Source organism: Aquarana catesbeiana, linkage group LG07, assembly GCF_042186555.1.
Source record: "Aquarana catesbeiana isolate 2022-GZ linkage group LG07, ASM4218655v1, whole genome shotgun sequence".
Taxonomy (NCBI): Eukaryota; Metazoa; Chordata; class Amphibia; order Anura; family Ranidae; genus Aquarana; species Aquarana catesbeiana.
The window spans coordinates 266172124-266190544 of record NC_133330.1 but is presented as its reverse complement, the minus strand read 5'-3'; the positions used below and the strand labels follow the sequence as shown (position 1 = coordinate 266190544).

The following is an 18421-nucleotide window of genomic DNA, read 5'->3' as shown; positions in this document are numbered from 1 at the left end:
ATATAGCCCGTTACTGTAGCCGTAGATACGGCTGTAATTCAATCATAGTGACAAGAAGATACATAACGAGTAAGAAGTGTATGCTAGTGACATGCTTTTATTCGACTAACTCATTTCACAGTTTGACACTCCATGTTTTGATGTTTTGACTAGATTGATAATTGTCTATTGAGGCTCTTTTAGGCCTCCTGGTTTTCTTTTATATAAATGATATAGTATTGGCAAAGAAACACTCAAAATGTCAACAAAGTTTTTTGTAAGTTTGGTTATATCTTTTGTCTCATGGAAGATGCTGACCAATTGTACACATATATAAGAAAATGACATGACTTGTTATTTTTCATGGAACTTTGCCATAAATAAATAAATAAACAAAGGAATTAAAAAGAAAAAAAAAAGGATGGTACCTTGAGACCCTGCATCGACTATCGAGGTTTAAACGCGGTGACTATCAAAAATCGATACCCCTTACCCCTATTATCTGAGCTATTGGACAGATTGAAGGGTGCCTCCATTTTCATCAAGTTGGATCTCAGAGGTGCATACAATCTCATTCGAATACGGGAAGGTGACAAATGGAAAACTGTGTTTAACACTAGAGACGGGCATCACGAATACCTGGTTATGCCTTTTGTTTTGTGTAATACCCCAGCTGTGTTTCAAAACTACAAAACTGTCAATGAAATCTTCAGGGATCTGCTGTACCAGTTTGTTGTCATCTATCTGAATGACATTCTCATCTTTTTGGAAAATCTGCTTGTTCACAGAAACCATGTCCACACTGTATTCAGCACCTTAGAGAGAATAATCTCTATGCTAAGCTGGAGAAAGGTTCCTTTGAATGTTCTGAGGTCCTGTTTCTGGGATGCTTTGTCTCAAGTTTGGGTCTTCGTATGGATCCCGGAAAGGTCTTGGCCATTACCAACTGGCCTCTTCCTGCTAGCCTCAAGGCCACACAGTGCTTTCTTGGCTTCACAAATTATTATAGGCAGTTCATAAGGAATTACTCTTCCATTGCCACGCCTATTATCACTTTGACCAAGAAGGGTGCGAATGCCAAAGACTGGCCTCCCAAAGCTGTCCCTGCGTTTCATGACCTGAAACAGGCCTTTGTTTTTGGACCTCTCTTGAGGAGACCAAATCCTGGGGACCCATTTTTTATTGAAGTGGATGCTTCTTCAATGGGGGTGGGAGCTGTGCTTCTTCAATTCTTTGAGAAGAGAAGAAGAGACGTCAACCATGTGCGTTCTTCTCCAAAAAATTTTCTCAGGCAGAGAGAAATTATGCCATCGGTGATCGGGAACTTCTCGCAATTAAATTGGCCTTAGAGGAATGGCGTCATCTCTTGGAGGGTTCCCCTCACTCCATAACGATCTTTACTGATCACAAGAATCTACAGTACCTACAGAATGCTAAACATCTGAATCCCAGACAGGCCAGGTGGAGTCTCTTCTTTTCCCGTTTTAATTTCACGATTATGTACAAACCTGGTTCCTGCAACGCTCGGGCTCATGCGCTCTCTAGGTCATTTGACACTTTAGATGAGGAGTCCACCCCTGAACCTGAGCCGATCGTTCCGACCTCATGCATTGTTGCTCATTCTACCAACCTGGAGTCAAAAATTTCTCCTGGCAAGACCTTTGTCCCCACTGAGCTAAGAGCTAAGATCCTTCATTGGGGACATGATTCCAAGGTGCTGGGTTCCTCTGATCCTTCCTGCTCATCAGTCATCACTACTGGTGGCCTAATCTCTGCTCGGAGGTCAAAGACTACGTTAAGGCTTGTCATGTCTGTGCTCAGTCTAAATCCTCCACACAAGCCCCTGCTGGTCTTCTCATGCCCTTGCCCATTCCTAAGGAGCCCTGGTCTCACATTGCCATGGATTTTATCACTGATCTCCCACTGTCAGAGAATAATATGGTCATTTGGGTGGTAATCGATTGGTTCTCCAAGATAGCTCATTTTGTTCCTCTTCCTGGTCTTCCTTCTGCTCCTGCCTTGGTTCCCATCTTTGTTCAAGAAATTTTCCGCCTCCATGGGGTTCCTTCTCATATTGTTTCTGACAGGGGTGTTCAATTTACATCTCGTTTTTGGAGAGCCTTTTGCAAATCCCTCAATATTGTCTTGGATTTTCCTCTTCTTACCACCCTCAATCCAAAGGAAGACAGAGGGTTTATCAGGAGTTAGAGGTCTTTCTTCGCACCCTAGTCTCTGCTCATCATGGCGATTGGTCCTCTCTACTCCCGTGGGCAGAATTCTCGCATAACAATCATGTAAATACCAGTTCGCACAGGACACCCTTCTTCACACTTCATGGAAAACGCGCTCAACTTCCCCTTCCCATGACCTGTTCTCCAGATATTCCAGCTTTGGCTACGGCTCAGGAGTCTTTCAATTCTATTTGGGGTGACGTTCATGATTCCCTCCGGGCAGCTTCTGACAAATTCAAAGGCTTTGCTGACCGCCGCAGGCGTAAACCACCTTCTCTTCAGCCAGGGGACAAAGTCTGGCTCTCCAGCAGGTACATCAAGCTCCGAGTTCCTTCTCTGAAGTTTGCTAAAAGATTCATTGGTCCGTACACTATAACTGAATCCAGTTTGTTTCAAACTCCAGATTTCCAAAAGCCTTAAAATTGCTAACTCCTTCCATGTTGCCCTTCTGAAGCCTTTAGTTTTCAATAAGTTCTCTCGTCCTCTCCCTACCACAGCAACAGTCTCTGAGGATAATCAGGAGTATGAGGTTAGTCAAATTCTGGATTCCCGACTCTGTAGAGGCATTCTTCAGTACCTCGTGCATTGGAAAGGGTTTGGTCCTGAGGAGAGGTCTTGGATCACTGCATCTGAGGTCTTTGCACCACGTCTGTTGAGAAAGTTTCATCTGAAGATCCCCTCTAAACCTGGGCCCAGGTGGGGAAGGGGGAGGCCTCATAAGAGGGGGGATACTGTCATTAATATGCAGTAGTATTTGTCTGTCAGTTTACCTCTCCTCCATGTGTTCACCTTTAGAGGCCAGCCACTCTCACCTGGGTGCTTAAATAATCTCTCCTCTAAGCATGGCTCCGCCCCAGCCCCTATCAGAGAACTCTATATTAACCTGTGCACTGCAAGCCAGCCCTGCTGATCAACTTTGTGTGTTTAGCTTTTGTGTGCGACTTGCTTCGTCTTCTACGTCTGATTCCAGTTACCAATCTTGGCTTGTTCTCGACTATCCCTGCCTGCTTGTGACCCTGACCTTTAACGTGTTCTATGTTTATCCTTGTCTGCTAGTCGCCCAGACCTCTGGCTTATCTCCTTACTATCTCTTGTTATCCTGGGCTGTTGCATCCTCTCTATCCTCCTGTAGCCTACTGTGAGCCTGAGCTAGGAGACCCTGGAGGCCACGACCTGGGGCCAGTTGCAGCGCAGTCCATCCTCACCACTAGAGGCTCTGGTTAACACCTGCTGGCTCTTAGACTCCGCACCCTGGGGAATCTTATGCTCTAACTCCCTGTGGGATCCATGTTGATGCTCGAGTTGACCTCCCTTCCTTAACCACCCAGACTACCATCCGCAGCAGTCAGCCGTAGGGTCCACTACCTTAGCAGTGCACTCCTGACCCCAACGGTGTGCATCTGTCACCTGGCCTCATGTGACCTGACAGGAGTGCTCCAGAGGTGAGAGATCAGCCTGTCATGTTTGATATATGTGCGGGGTGAGTGTATAGAAGTGGCACACCCCCCACCTGCTGCACCTATCCAGTGTGTTTGTACTGTATGCCTAACACATTGGGGGCTGAAAAAAAGTTTCACCAGTGCTAAACTGCAGATCATGCAATGATGAGAGATGAATAGACAATTGAATTGATGTAAACTGAACCCAGTGCAGCTAAACACCAACTGAAAAAAGTGACTTGCAAAAAAAATCTCCTGTGATACCGTAGGCTATTTTTAATCACTCCTATTACATCTAAACATGTCCTGGTCATCTAGTCCAGTCCCTTCATGTTTTTTTTATCAAACTTTGTTTTTCTTTATTACTGCCACTGATGGATTGACTTAATTCTGGTCTTAACCCATTAAGCGCTGACTCACATTGGGGGCTGCACAGTGCACACTCTTTTTCTGTCTAATTTCTTCCTCAGATTTCCCTATAATCTCTCCCCTCTGGAAACATCCACTGATCTGCAAACAGTATATTTCTTGCTGATTGAATGTCTTCTTTTTTTTTTGCACTGATGTTGACCTGTTTACTATCCAAGTTGCTGCCAAGAGACTCAATAATTTGTTAGTGATACTAAAGGGTATTATGTTTTCTTTAAAATAAAAAAGATATTGTATTTACCTGCTGACTGTCTTGTCTGAAGTCCCTGACATCTCCTGTATCACGTCCGCAGTCTCTGATCATCTCTTGTATCATGTCTGCAGTCTCAGATCATCTCCTGTATCATGTCTGCAGTCTCTGATCATCTCCTGTACTATGTCTGCAGTCTCTGATCATGTCCTGTACTATGTCTGCAGTCTCTGATCATCTCCCGTACTATGTCTGCAGTCTCTGATCATCTCCTGTATCATGTCTGCAGTCTCTGATCATCTCCTGTAAATACGATATCTTTTTTATTTAAAAAAAATAATACCACTCTCACCCACTCCCTCTCCCCCCTCCCTCTCCCTCCCCCTCTCTTCCTCCTTCTCCCCCCTCTTTCACCCTCCCCCTCTTCCTCCCTCCTCCTCTCTCACTCCTCCCTCACCCCATGCTCCCTCTCCCCCTTTCACTCACCCTCTCTCACCCCCTTTCGCTCACCCTCTCTCTCTCCCCCTCTCGCTCACCCACCCACTCTCGCTTACACCCTCTCTGTCTTCCCCTCTTGCTCACCCTCTCTCTCCCCCCTCTCTCTCTCCCTCTCTCTCTCCCCCTCTCTCTCCCCCCCTCTCCCCCCTTTCTCTCTCTCTCCCTTCTCTCTCTCCCTCCCCCTCTCTCGCTGCACCGTGCTGGGATCCCCCCACTCTCCTTCCTCCATGGTTGTGGAATGACTCAGTAACACCCCCTCCCCATTCTCCCAAGGAATGGGAAATTCTTAGAGGGGTTGCCACCTTGCTGGGTCCCAGATGTTTGATTGGCTACATATATCTGATGGGTGAGGAGGGTGCCCTGGAAGTGATGCTGATAAACTGTGTGCTAGATCCATGCATCTTTGTGCAGCCATTTTTATTGCTTGGATTTTTGGGGCCTCATGTGTAAGTTTCGCCTCACAAAGCATAGAGCCAAAATTAAATTAGAAAAAAGAATAATGGTATCCAAAGAGCACCAGAGATACTACTAAATCACATTTCTTTGCTGCATTCAGATCAGTGATAGGTTTTGATTTAAATGATTAGAATGGTTCATTGTACTGTTCACATCATAGCATAACCCTCTCTCTCTCTTTCTCTCTCTCTCTCTCTCTCTCTCTCTCTCTCTCTCCCTCCCTCCCCTCTCTCTTTCTCTCTCTCTCTCCTCCCTCTTTCTGTCACCCTCCTTTCTCTCACCACTCATCTCTTTCTATCTCTCACCACCCCTCTCTCCCACAACCCCTCTTTCTCTCTCACCACCCATCTATCCCACAACCCTTCTCTCTCTCCCTCACCCCCTCTCTCCCACAACCCCTCTCTTTCTCACCTCTCTCTCTCTCTCACTCCCCTCCCACTCTGTCACCCTCCTCTTTGTCACCCCCATCTCTCTCTGTCCCCCACAACTCCTCTCTCTCCCTCACCCCATCTCTTTCTCACCCCCCTCTATTTCTCACCTTCCTCTCTCTCACTCCCCGCCCCCTCTGTCAACCTCCTCTCGGCCAACCCCCATCTCTCTCTCTCTCTCTCTCTCACCACACTCCTTCTCTTTCTGACCCCTCCCTCTCACCCCCACTGACCCCTTCCCACCGCTCATACCCCCTCCCTCTCCCCCCTCCCTTCCCCTCTCTCCCTTCCTTCCTCTCCTTCCTCTCTCCCCCCTCTCCCTCCCTCCTCCTCTCTCACTCCCCCTCTCTCTCCCCTCTCCCCCTCCCTCTCTCCCCCCCTTTCGCTCACCTTCTCTCTTCCCCTTTTTCTCCCCCTCTCTCTCCCCCTCTCGCTCTCCCTCTTGTTCACCTTCCCCCTCTCTCCCCCTCCCCCTTTCTCTCCCTCCCCCCCTCTTTCTCTCCCTCCCCCTCTCTCTCCTCTCTCTCTGCGCTGTGCTGGGATTTCCCTACTTTTATTGGCTACATATATCTGATGGGTGAGGAGGGTGCCCTGGAAGTGGTGCTGATGAACTGTGTGCTGGATCCGTGCATCTTTCTGCAGCCATTTTTATTGCTTGAATTTTTTTTCCCATTATGGGCGTGAGTATTAGGGGCCTCATGTGTAAGTTTCGCCTCACAAAGCCTCTGCATGTTTCCTTAACTTTATTAAATTAGAAAAAAAAGAATAATGGTATCCAAAGAGCACCAGAGATACTACTAAATCACATTTATTTTTCTGCATTCAGATCAGTGAAAGATAGGTTTTGTTTTAAATGGTTAGAATGGTTCACTGTACTTTTCACATCATAGCTTTTTGGAGCAAAAGTAAAAATTAAGTACAGCGCTGCGTTTAAGCCAAAGAAAAGTAAAATAGCAGCCAACACACCTATAGACTTAGGCGAAAAATAACATCAAAAAAAGTAAAAGTGTAGCGCTACATTACACATCCACAAACGTGTGTATCACATTACATAAGTGCATATATAAAGTGAATGCTAACAAAACATATAAGACCAAAAATGTGGATAATACCAAATAATTAAACAGTGTTGACCACAAGGAGGATTAGATAAAACGATAAATATACTTTGTGATCAAATATACCAGTGACTAGTGGTTCTATGAAACAAACACCTCAAAAAATAAAATAAAAAAACATAAAACATAACAGTCCATATTATGTAAGTGAAAATTATGTGAAAAATATTTTTTTGTAGTGGAGAAAACGTCACAAAAAGTCTATGGGAGTAATAAATGGCCAGAGATGGAAAAAACTCCCAAGTTCACAGATGGATGGTTTCACCAGATCTGGCGAGTAGGTAGAAAGTAAGAAGACCACAAGTGTGCAGAGATTTTTTACATCAGTGCCGGGGCCATCACCAGGATTAGAGGAGGCTTACCGGAACTACATGACCTGAAATGGCGTACGCCAAACAAGTCAGAAAGGCTTAATAACCCACGGTTATGAGGGGTGCGTCTTGTCAGATGTCATCAGCATGTAATGGAGACAAAGGTAACAGCACGGCTTCCTCACCCCTTTGGATCTCCAGCCCTATGAGCATCTCAGCTGTTGTGCCACAGGTGGCATCATTTTAAACCAAAGCTGCTATGTGGTGAAACAAAAATATTGCTGTTCTGAAGTTTAAGAAATAGAAAAATCCGTGAAAGTGTTTTTAAAAACGTTATTACGCTATGTGAGTTTTCTTTGCTCCTCACATATGAAGTATACGGTTGGTTCATGCTGGATTGTCCATGGGTGAGGAAGCCGTGCTGTTACCTTTGTCTCCATTACATGCTGATGACATCTGACAAGATGCACCCCTCATAACCGTGGGTTATTAAGCCTTTCTGACTTGTTTGGCGTACGCCATTTTAGGTCATGTAGTTCCGGTAAGCCTCCTCTAATCCTGGTGATGGCCCCAGCACTGATGTAAAAAATCTCTGCACACTTGTGGTCTTCTTACTTTCTACCTACTCGCCAGATCTGGTGAAACCATCCATCTGTGAACTTGGGAGTTGTTTCCATCTCTGGCCATTTATTACCCCCACAGACTTTTTGTGACGTTTTCTCCACTACAAAAAAAATATTTTTTACATAATTTTCACTTACATAATATGGACTGTTATGTTTTATGTTTTTTTATTTTATTTTTTGAGGTGTTTGGTTCATAGAACCACTAGTCACTGGTATATTTGATCACAAAGTATATTTATCGTTTTATCTAATCCTCCTTGTGGTCAACACTGTTTAATTATTTGGTATCATCCACATTTTCGGTGCTATATGTTTTGTTAACATCATAGCTTTTTGCACTAAATATAAAATGAGCCTTTTTTTTTTAATCTCCTTAACTAAAACTTTAGAAAGTGTTTTCCCTAAACTTGCATAATACCTTACTGTCAAAATGTTAACTGTAAGGCAAGTTCATATTATAAATTTGGAATATCCATGGTGTCCTGTGCAATGGCAAATGATCAGCTGCTGTACATTCCAATAGATTGTTATATGTTCTTCTATTTTTTTATTCCTGGCCTCCCTTCCTCCTGATCAGTAGATTATTTCGGTTAGAATTGCTAGCATGATACTCACCTGAAAAGAACACTGGCATGTGATGCTGGTGCCACCCACAAAGCTGAGATATAGGTTTTATTACTTGAGGTTTTCTGGCTAATGGAGGAATTCTGAAAAGAAACAAAGATTTTATGCATCAATGATACATATGTAGGGGGTCAGAAAGTCAGAGGCTACTGCATAGTCTTGAGCATTGCTACAAAGACTTTTCTTGTTACCATGAAACTTAGAAGCCCCTTGCTGCTATTTGTTTTCACCTAAAAACAGTACCTAAATAATAATCCAGACATTGCCAGTAACCCTTGCTCAGCAACCTAACTGGTCGGTCTCTCTGACCGGAGTAGTTAGATTTATTGCTCTTGATAATGGGAACTTACTTTCTCATTGTCAAAGCAAATATGAGTGGGTAGTCAAGGTTCATTCAGGTTCTTCCTTTATATTACATTATTTGGATGATTTTCTTTTTCTGGGGATTTCTGTTTCTGACTGCGCAAATATTTTAAATTCTTTTTTATAAACTTGTGTTGAATTTAATATACCGTTAGCTCATGAGAAGACTATATTCCCAACCACGCAGCTAGTTTTCTAGGATATCACCATTGATACAGTGGCTATGGATTTCAAATTACCCACGGATAAGATTGAAAATTTGAAATCTATCATCAATATTGTAATCAGACGTAAAAAAGCCATTTTGAAAGATATCCAAAAATTACTTGGTCTTTTGGCCTTTGCCTCTAGAGTTTTACCTGTTGGTCAGATATTCTCTAGACAACTCTATTTGGCAATAGCTGGTTTTAAATCCCTGACTTCCCATATTAGAATCACTTCAGAGATTAGAGAGAATCTTCTATTTTGGGTGCAATTTTTGGAAGAGTTTAACGGGAGAGCCATATTTTAAGCTGAATTTGTAACTGACAAAGATTTCTGTTTATTTACAGATGCAGCGGCCTCTGTGGATTTTTCAGCTTTATAGAGAACCCATTGGTGCGCTTTGTTGTGGCATCCTTCTTGGCATAATAAAGCCTATTTAAAAAAACATAGTACTAAGAATTATTTCCTATTTTGATAGCATTGGAAACCTGGGGTGAGTTTTTTGTAAACAAAAAGATCCTTTTTAGTATAGACAATAAAGGGGTCCTTTTTGCTATAAATTGTCATCTAAATCACCTCCTATCATTACTTTAACCTCCCTGGCAGTATTCCCGAGTCTGGCTCGGGGTGAAATTTCAGTACCAAAAGCGGTAACCCCGAGCCAGACTCGGGATCACATCGCAGTATCCAGGAAAGTAACTTACCTTGTCCCCTGGATTCTGCAATGTCTCCATGCTGTGTCTGCGAGCTGTCATCTCGCTCGATTCACAGTGCCGAGTGCTGAGATCCGTTCCCTGTGAGCGTTGCAACGCACGGGAACGGAGTTCTGCGCCAAATTAAAAAAATTAAAAACACACAATACATACAGTACACTGTATTCTTACAGATTACAGTACTGTATAAAATAATTACACATCCCCTTTGTCCCTAGTGGTTTGTCCAGTGCCCTGCATGCACTTTTATATTATAAATATTGTTCTTTCTGCCAGGAAACTGGAGATTGTCCATAGCAACCAAAAAGTGTTCCTTTACGTCAAAAGTGGTTTTAGACCAGCAAGAAAACAGCAATAATAAATTAGAATCGCTTGTAGAATTGAGTGATAGTGATTTTTGGGGGAATTCGTCATCAAGCACTGAAAGTAATGACAGTGACAATTCTGGAACTGAGCAAATTTCAGTGTTTTTGATTTGATTACATTATTGAATAATTTTTATTATTATTATATTATTATTTGTTATAATTATTTATAGTTATTTATTATATTATAATTTATGATTTTGTGTTTCAAACTTTATCATACACGGGATGTCTACTAGACTCTTGTTTGTACAGATTTAAGTGTGTAATTCCTAAGAATTACAGGCCTACAATATAAAACGCCAAATTTCCATGCAAATAGTTGTACCGCTTTCAGCACCTAAAATCTGAAATAATCATACTGCCAGGGAGGTTAATCAAATACCTTGTCTTTAAATGCTTAAGCCTTAATGTTTGGGTCAAGGCACGTTATTTGCCAGGTAAGAAAAATGAAATTGCAGATTCTCTTTCCCGTTTGCAGATGCACAGATTCAAGTTTCTTTTTCCAGCTGTGGACGAGAAAGGAATCCAATGTCCTTCGCACCTATGGGACCTGATTTAGAGTGGGTTTGCGCAAGCATTAAGAAATTCATCGCTCCCTCTACATTTGCAGCGTACTCATCATCGTGGTTGCAGTGGTTATCCCACCTAAGCTCACTTGGCGAACGTCAGTCTGCTTTTTCTGAAAGTTTAGTTTTATCCTTCTTTAAATAGTTTAATGTCCCAGCGGGTATTTATTTTTTCTTAAAATTAAAAAATTATCCTTCGTGCACTACTTTCTTTTTGGTTAGACAAGCACTGAAAGGTTACAAAAAGGCCTCAATTCACTCAGATACTAGAGTGGCTACAACACCAGCTATTCTTATCCAATTATGTACTGCAGTAGATATAGCTTGTTTTTCCTCCCATGAGGCAATTCTCTTTTGGTCTGTTTTTTCACTACTCTTTTTCGGAGCATTGAGAATTTCAGAATTAATATTCCCAAATAAAAATTCCACTTCCAGTCTTCTTTTATTGCATGTTTTATTACATGACACTAACATTAAGATATTTATTCCCAAATCGAAAATGGACCAATCTGGTAGAGGTATTTGGTTACATTTAAATTCTTTTCCAGGTTCACCTATTTGCCCTGTTGTCCCGTTAAAAAGATTTTTGGAGGTTAGATCTCCTAATAGTAATTTACTGTTGATCCATCTTAATGGCTCGTCCCTGACTAATTTCAGTTCAATGCTCTTTTTTATAAATGTTTGTCTATTCTAAATCTAGACAAACTGGCTCTATCATCACATTCATTTTGTATCGGTGCAGCTACTGAAGCCGCCAGATTGGGTTTAGATGTTGGCAGTATAAAACGGATTGGGAGATAGCAGTCAGATGCGTATAAATTATACATTCGTACTAACTATCCATTCTAAATTACAGTTCAGTCATTGTCTGTATGGATCCTGGGACACTCTTTCATATTCTGGGCTGAAAGTAGAGCTTTGCGAAGAATATATTTCAGAAAGCTTGAATTTTGACCCCTCTTTGGTAAATATTTGCTGGCATGGTAGAAGGGGTATGGGTTGGCAAGATCTCTTTGTTGGATTGAGTTTAATGTTTCAATCATTACTTGTCCCTGATGTCTTAATTTTGCACTTCAGAGGAAATGACATAGGGCTAAAAAAAACACTTGATTTGATTTTTCAAATTAGGAATGACCTCCATAATTTTCGGATGTCATTTCCAAATACGGTTTTGTTTTTTCCGAGGTTATTCCAAGGTTAGTGTGGTTAAAGTCTCCTTTTGACAAAGTTAGAAAATGCATTAATAGGGAAATTGCAAAGTTCCAACCTACTATTGGTGGTTTTTCTTTCAGGCATTTAGATTTGGAAGGGGGTATAGTTGGCCTTTTTAGAGAAGATGGAGTGCCCTGGTCAGATATTGGTCTTGATATTTTTAACAATAATTTACAAACTATAGTGGAGTTAGCCATGATGTGGGGTGGTTGGGCCAGACAGTTAATAAAAAAATGGTTCTACTTTTATGTCAACCTGAGTCGTAGTGGCTGGGTTGTTTACTGTAATGTTCTTTTGAGTAAATAAGTTATTTGAGAATTAATTTATTTAACTGCGAATTGTTGCATGTTTAAAAAATTTGAATACCAATAATAAAGGCTGCGGCAACTTTTACTCCACTATTTGTTTGATTGTATTAATTTCTGGGGTACTATTGCTGTCTACAGTCCCAAGAATGTGAGGGGGACTGTTTTAAGCCCCCCGAGCTCATGGGAATGTGACAGCAAGGGAGTTTTGAGGCCCCCTTTAGTTTAACTGGTCAGTTAGGTAGGTGGGCTAGGCTTCAGTTAAGGGGTAACCAGTGGTGATTTATGAGGTAAGGTCAGGAGACCAGTAGAAGGTCAGGTGACTTGGGATAGATCAGCTGATCGTTAGGAACATTCCAGAAGGTCAGCTGACCTTTGGAAACATTCCAGAAGGTTATGTCACATGACCTCCTGGAATTTCTAGAAGGGGAAAAAACCCTATTTAAGGCAGCTTCATCAAGCCCGCTCTGCCAGTCCTCAAGACCTCTGCCTGTGAGCTCCCCTCCCTCCCCCTTTTCGTGGCCTAGAATATTATGTGGTTTGGTCCCTTTTTTCAACATAAAAAAGGGGACAGTTAATAAAAAATGGTTCTACTTTTATGTCAACCTGAGTCAAAGTGGCTGGGTTGCTTCCTGTAATGTTGTTTTGATTAAATAAGTTATTTGAGAATTAATTTATTTAACCTGCGAATTTGTTACATGTTTAAAAAATTTGAATAGCAATAATTAAGGCTGTGGCCATTTTTACTCCACTATTTGATTGTATTCATTTCTGGGGTACTATTGCTGTCTACAGTCCCATAACAGTTATATAGACCGTAAGGGCCTCAGGGGGTATATGATTACCCTTAGTTTAGAATTAAAATATCTACACACGTGAGGGGTCAAAAGGGTCAATAATTTATAGTAATAAGTATTTTCATATCTGCCTGGTCCTGGACTTTTTCCATTAGGGAGTTCTATATTTGTGAGTTTTATTTTTTCCTGAGTGATTGGCTTCTCCAGGTAAGCGATCATCTCTCAGGAAAACTTAGGGCATTGGACTGCATTCAAGTATCATTTATTGTGATCCCTACATTCCTGAAGCTCCCGTGCAGCTTCATCCATTTTCAGATTGTAGAATCGGTGATAGAAATCATCAAATTATTGTGCAATCTGGGTCGAATTATAAATTCGAAATGCATTGAGGCTGAGGCATGCCTGACAAAGGAGCACGCATTCTCCGAATCCCACCTCCTTCAGGTGACGCCGTGACAGTTCACCCAGTGCCTCCTCTTCAGCTCCGGGACTCTTGAATCCACTGGTGTGGCCGGGATTGACAACTGCGCAGACCGCAGCTGTTCCCAGGGATACCGAGGGTGACTACCCAATGTGCCTTATCTTTTACTAAAATATTGGCGCTGCTCTCTCCTCTTCTCTCCACATCTCCACAGGGGAAAATTAGTGCAATTGCACTTGCAAAGTGCACAGTCTATTTGCCTTCAGTAAATAAACCCCAATATGTAATTATAATGATGAATCACATGCTCATGTGAATCCAACGCTATTTTTTTGCACTGATTGTAATCATTAGTCTTTTTCTACTATTATCTAAATAATAAAAAAAAAAGTACTTGGAATTCAGCTTTAATTTCTTAGTCAAGTCCACCTACAGTAAATCTGCTAATCTTACAGTGCCTTTCCCCAGATTTACAAAACTGCCATCCAAAGGTATCTCCATTGCTTCGCCAGTGAAGTGCAGTCACCCTAAGACAGGAAGTCTGTTACTGACCAGATAACTAAGTTATAATAAAGCAAAAAGCCTAAAAAAATAAAACTAATGTGGCCACCACATCTACGAATTGGTAAGCTGCAATGTGTTGTTTTTGTTTTGTGCTTTAATACCACTTTTGTTCAAAAAGCTAACACTCAGGATGAGAATCCTTATTTAAAAAAAATAAAAATTACCGTAATTTTTACAACATTTCAAACAGTCATGTGACTAAAATATAGAGTTTCATCCTTGGGTTGAAGCTTCGCGAATAATACATCTACATTTTATCCATCCAAGTTGTAATGTATATAGTTAATGTATACTCACATTGCTGCCACACGTGAGACCTTGAGTATTGGGATCTATTGCAATGAAATGACCAACAATTTCATTCCCGGGGACTGATCGAGCTTGCAAAAGCAAACCTTTAAAAACCGATCCATTCTTTGCCTCTAGAGAAACTGGGAATGAAAAACAAACATAATTACATCAGTTACTTTTTGAAACCTTTAAAAAATAAATCCTCATTTGCTAAACAATTATATAACATATACCTATAATTGCTACAAATAGCTATATTGCTATATGGATAATGGGGCATTCTATACTCCATCTATGTACAAAACATTCCCAAAAATCGAACTTCCTGCCTGTGTATTTACAGCACTACTTTTTCCACAGGTTTACACAGAGATGTCAGTCATATTAGCAGTATCCTCTAAAACTGGGAGTTTCTTTTTTGAGAAATACCAAAAAATTAGAAAAATTAGTATTTAGGAATCTAAAGCTGGCCATACATGGATTGAAGTTCAGCAAGTTCAGCATGGGCTAGCCAAATTTCAATTTGTGTGTAGCCTTCTCTGTACAAAAGAAGCCAGTCTTTAGACCGGCTTCTGTAGAATGATCCTGCTGGATAACCAGCATTCGATCAGCACATGCAGCCAATGGGCTGCAGTGCTGATCAATGTATCCTGATGTCAGGGGAGTCAGAATACAAAGACACAGCAGGGAGGATTTCTCTATCCACCTTAAATGTGTGTACTGGGTAATTAGTTCAGTTTTTTCGTTCAGCAAGCCAGCTGAACAAAAAAAGCAGAACCTTGTATGGCCAATTTAAAGCGGGGGTCCACCTAAACCGCCAAAAAAAAAAAAAATATTAAAAGCCAGCAGCTACAAATACTGCAGCTGCTGACTTTTAATAAATGGCCACTTACCTGTCCCAGGGTCCAGCGATGTCGGCAGGCGACGCCGAGAACCGATCGGTTTTCGGCAGCTGCCGCCGCCATCCTAGGTGAGGGAATCAGGAAGTGAAGCGTTGCGGCTTCACTTCCCGGTTCCCTACTGCGCATGCGCGAGTCACGCTGCAATGCTATCTCCTGGGAGTTGTGTGTTTCCCAGGAGACAGCGCGGAGGGACAGGAAGAGGCATAGACTCCCATGGGAGTCTATGCCGGAAGTGGGTGCAGATATCTGTCTTAGACAGGTATCTGCACCCCCCTCCCCCCTGAAAGGTGCCAAATGTGACACCGGAGGGGGGGAGGGTTCCGAAAAGCGGAAGTTCCATTTTTGTGTGGAACTCCGCTTTAAATCTGGCTATCGGGATTGCTTTACAAAGGAGTAGAGCATGTCCACTTTGAATAGTCAATTATGTGGAAATGTCTAAAAGTATATATTATTCAGCGAATTCCTTGGCCTCCTTCCACTTTCTCAGCACTAGAATATATATCAGGCTTCAGACAATCTTAGATCTATAACAGTTATAACACTAAATGTTAGAACTATATAACATCAATACAATAATATAAGTATTAATTAAATAAGCTGCCACTTAAAATGCAAACGCACACAAAACACAATTATGTACCTCCGGAAAGAGCTGATTCCAGCAGCGACCCTGGAAGTGGCGACCCCAGCCAGTCTTTGGGCCTGTGTGGCCGGCGAAGGCCGAGGGGACAATGGAAGAGAGCGGTAGATGGAACCGGTGGATCTTGCTGTGACAACTGCTGCCCTGTTAAGGAGTTCTGTGGTTTATCTATCCATGCTTGACCCTGTCATTCTTTTGGTGAGTTTGAACCCTGAAGGGGAGTGTGGCACACAGACTGCAGTGGGGTGTTTAAAAGATACAACATAGCAACACCTCTTTACCTTCCATCTGAGGTTTATGGGACTGTCCTTACACCACTTGATTACTACTATTATTTCTCATGTGCATTCTCATTTCACATGAAAGCTGTTCATGAACTTTGTAACAGTAGCGCTGCTTTATTAATAATTTAAGGCACTGTGTCTGGACTCGTGCAATTTTATTATTAGTAATTGTTTCTTTTATGTGGAATTATGTGGAAATGTTGAAAAAAAATTCTCACACATGATTGAATGAGCACAGCTTCATCTCATTCAATAAGCTAAGTGAAAAATAAAGACAGTACATGGATTTATCTGTCCCTCACTTTACGACTCAACTAATCCTTGCACACCCATGGTTCTTTGATGCGCCCCAACTCAAAGTCAACCTCTCAAATATGGTTGCCATGACCAATCTGTACTCTGTTATAAATGTGTCAATATATTTGTACAACTATGGAAGCATGAGAATGAAGGGCACTGATTTTGAGTCTTTACATGGAGGTTGGTGCCTGGTTACATATCTTTAAAAAAGTTTTCAATTTAGAAATACTTTAATGAAATAAAGCTGACAGTTTAGCAGACAAAAGATAAACAGGTACACTATATTACCAAAAGTATAGGGTCACCTGCCTTTACACGCACATGAACTTTAATGACATCCCAGTTTTAGTCTGTAGGGTTCAATATTGAGTTGGCCCAACCTTTGCAGCTTTAACAGCTTCAACTCTTCTGGGAAGCCTCTCTACAAGGTTTAGGAGTATATGTATGGGAATGTTTGACCATTCTTCCAGAAGTGCATTTGTGAGGTCAGGCACTGATGCTGGATGAGAAGGCCAGTCTCCGCTCTAATTCATCCCAAAGGTGTTCTATCGGGTTGAGGTCAGGGCTCTGTGCAGGCCAATCAAGTTCCTCCCACCCAAACTTGCTCATACATGTCTTTATGGACTGTACATTGTGCACTGGTGCGCAGTCATTTTGGAACAGGAAGGGGCCATCCCCAAATGGTTCCCACAAAGTTGGCAGCAGGAATTTTTCCAAAATGTATTGGTATGCTGACGCCTTAAGAGTTTCCTTCACTGGAACTAAAGGGCCAAGCCCAACCCCTGAGAAACAACCCCACACCATAATCCCCAAATGATTTGGACCAGTGCACAAAGCAAGGTCCATAAAGACATGGATGAGCAAGTTTGGGGTGGAGGAACTTGACTGGCCTGCACAGAGTCCTGACCTCATCCTGATAGAACACCTTTGGGATGAATTAGAGGGAAGACTGCGAGTCAGGCCTTCTCCACATCAGTGCCTGACCTCACAAATGTGCTTCCGGAAGAATGGTCAAACATTTCCATAGAGACACTCCCAAACCTTGTGGACAGTCTTCCCAGAAGAGTTGAAGCTGTTATAGTTGCAATTGGTGGGCCAACTCAATATTTAACCCTACAGACTAAGGCTGGGATGCCATTAAAGTTCATGTGGGTGTAAAGGCAGGCGTCACAATACTTTTGGTAATATAGTGTACACTATGGTCTTTGGGATGATGAAACTATGGTTTTTGCTATGTATCATTTGTTTCCTAAGTTGCGTACTTATGACTGTGTCTTGACAAATTTAATGAAATAGAAATTTTCCATTTTGTATCACACTCAACTACACAATGTTGGCGTTTTACGGATTTGATAATAGATAGTTAATTAATACCTGTGATTTGATCTCCAGGACTATAGGAATAGTTAGAAGCAGACACTGTGTATGGTGGTTCTGTTGTGTCAGCCGAAGTATTTCTATGGTTTGGTATCATGGTGTCACATGCAGTATACACCAAGCCATTGCTGTAACTGGCAACAGGTGTGGCTAGCAATCCAAAAATGAGGAAACTGATAATTGTCATCTGTGAAAAATATGAAATGAATACAAAATGAAATAGGCTTTTTTTTAATTAACATCTTGTAATGGTGGATGTTGAAGGCACAAATAAACATGATATATCCCTGCTATTCCAAGATGATTTGCAATTCAGTAGGTTTTTTTTTTGTGGTTTTAGTTTAAAGAGTATTTAAACCCAAAAGCAAAATGACATTGCAGCAAATACATTGCAGCTTGCCAGTCCTTAGATGTAATTGCTGAATTTGTTTTTTTTTTCCCGGCTTATTCCTTTTATTGGTAGTTGGTAGGGGCTCATTCACACAGGCATCTAAAACGCTGCCTTTAGATATGTACAGCTTATATGAGGAATATAAGCTGCACTGCTTGAAGACAAAGTTCAAACAATTGCTTGTAGATACAGGTAAAAATGAAGGCTCAATTCTGATTGAAAACAAACACCAAAGTGAGCTTGATCAAACAAAATGTGCCACCACCTCAAGAAAAACCTGCTTACCAGCTGGCAAGCAAAACCGGGCGGATGGCTTAAACCCAGCCAGGGCCTTTGCTTGTGCAGAAGATCATCTAGTAAGCTGGATTCTGAATGGCTGCATGGATGTTCCAAA

At 41.8% G+C, this 18421-nt stretch overlaps 1 protein-coding gene across 1 annotated transcript in view; it reads right to left on the bottom strand.

The window, feature by feature from the left end:
- Window positions 1-17823, bottom strand: part of LOC141103569 (putative ferric-chelate reductase 1) — a 172900-nt gene extending 155077 nt beyond the window's left edge. Inside the window, exons 1-3 of the mRNA XM_073593299.1 lie at window positions 17634-17823; window positions 14140-14273; window positions 8321-8412 (exon numbers count right to left, since the gene is read on the bottom strand). Of these exons, the coding sequence (XP_073449400.1) occupies window positions 8321-8412; window positions 14140-14273; window positions 17634-17823 (416 nt within the window). The remainder of the gene's footprint in view (window positions 1-8320; window positions 8413-14139; window positions 14274-17633) is intronic.
- Between the last annotated feature and the right edge of the window lie 598 nt (window positions 17824-18421).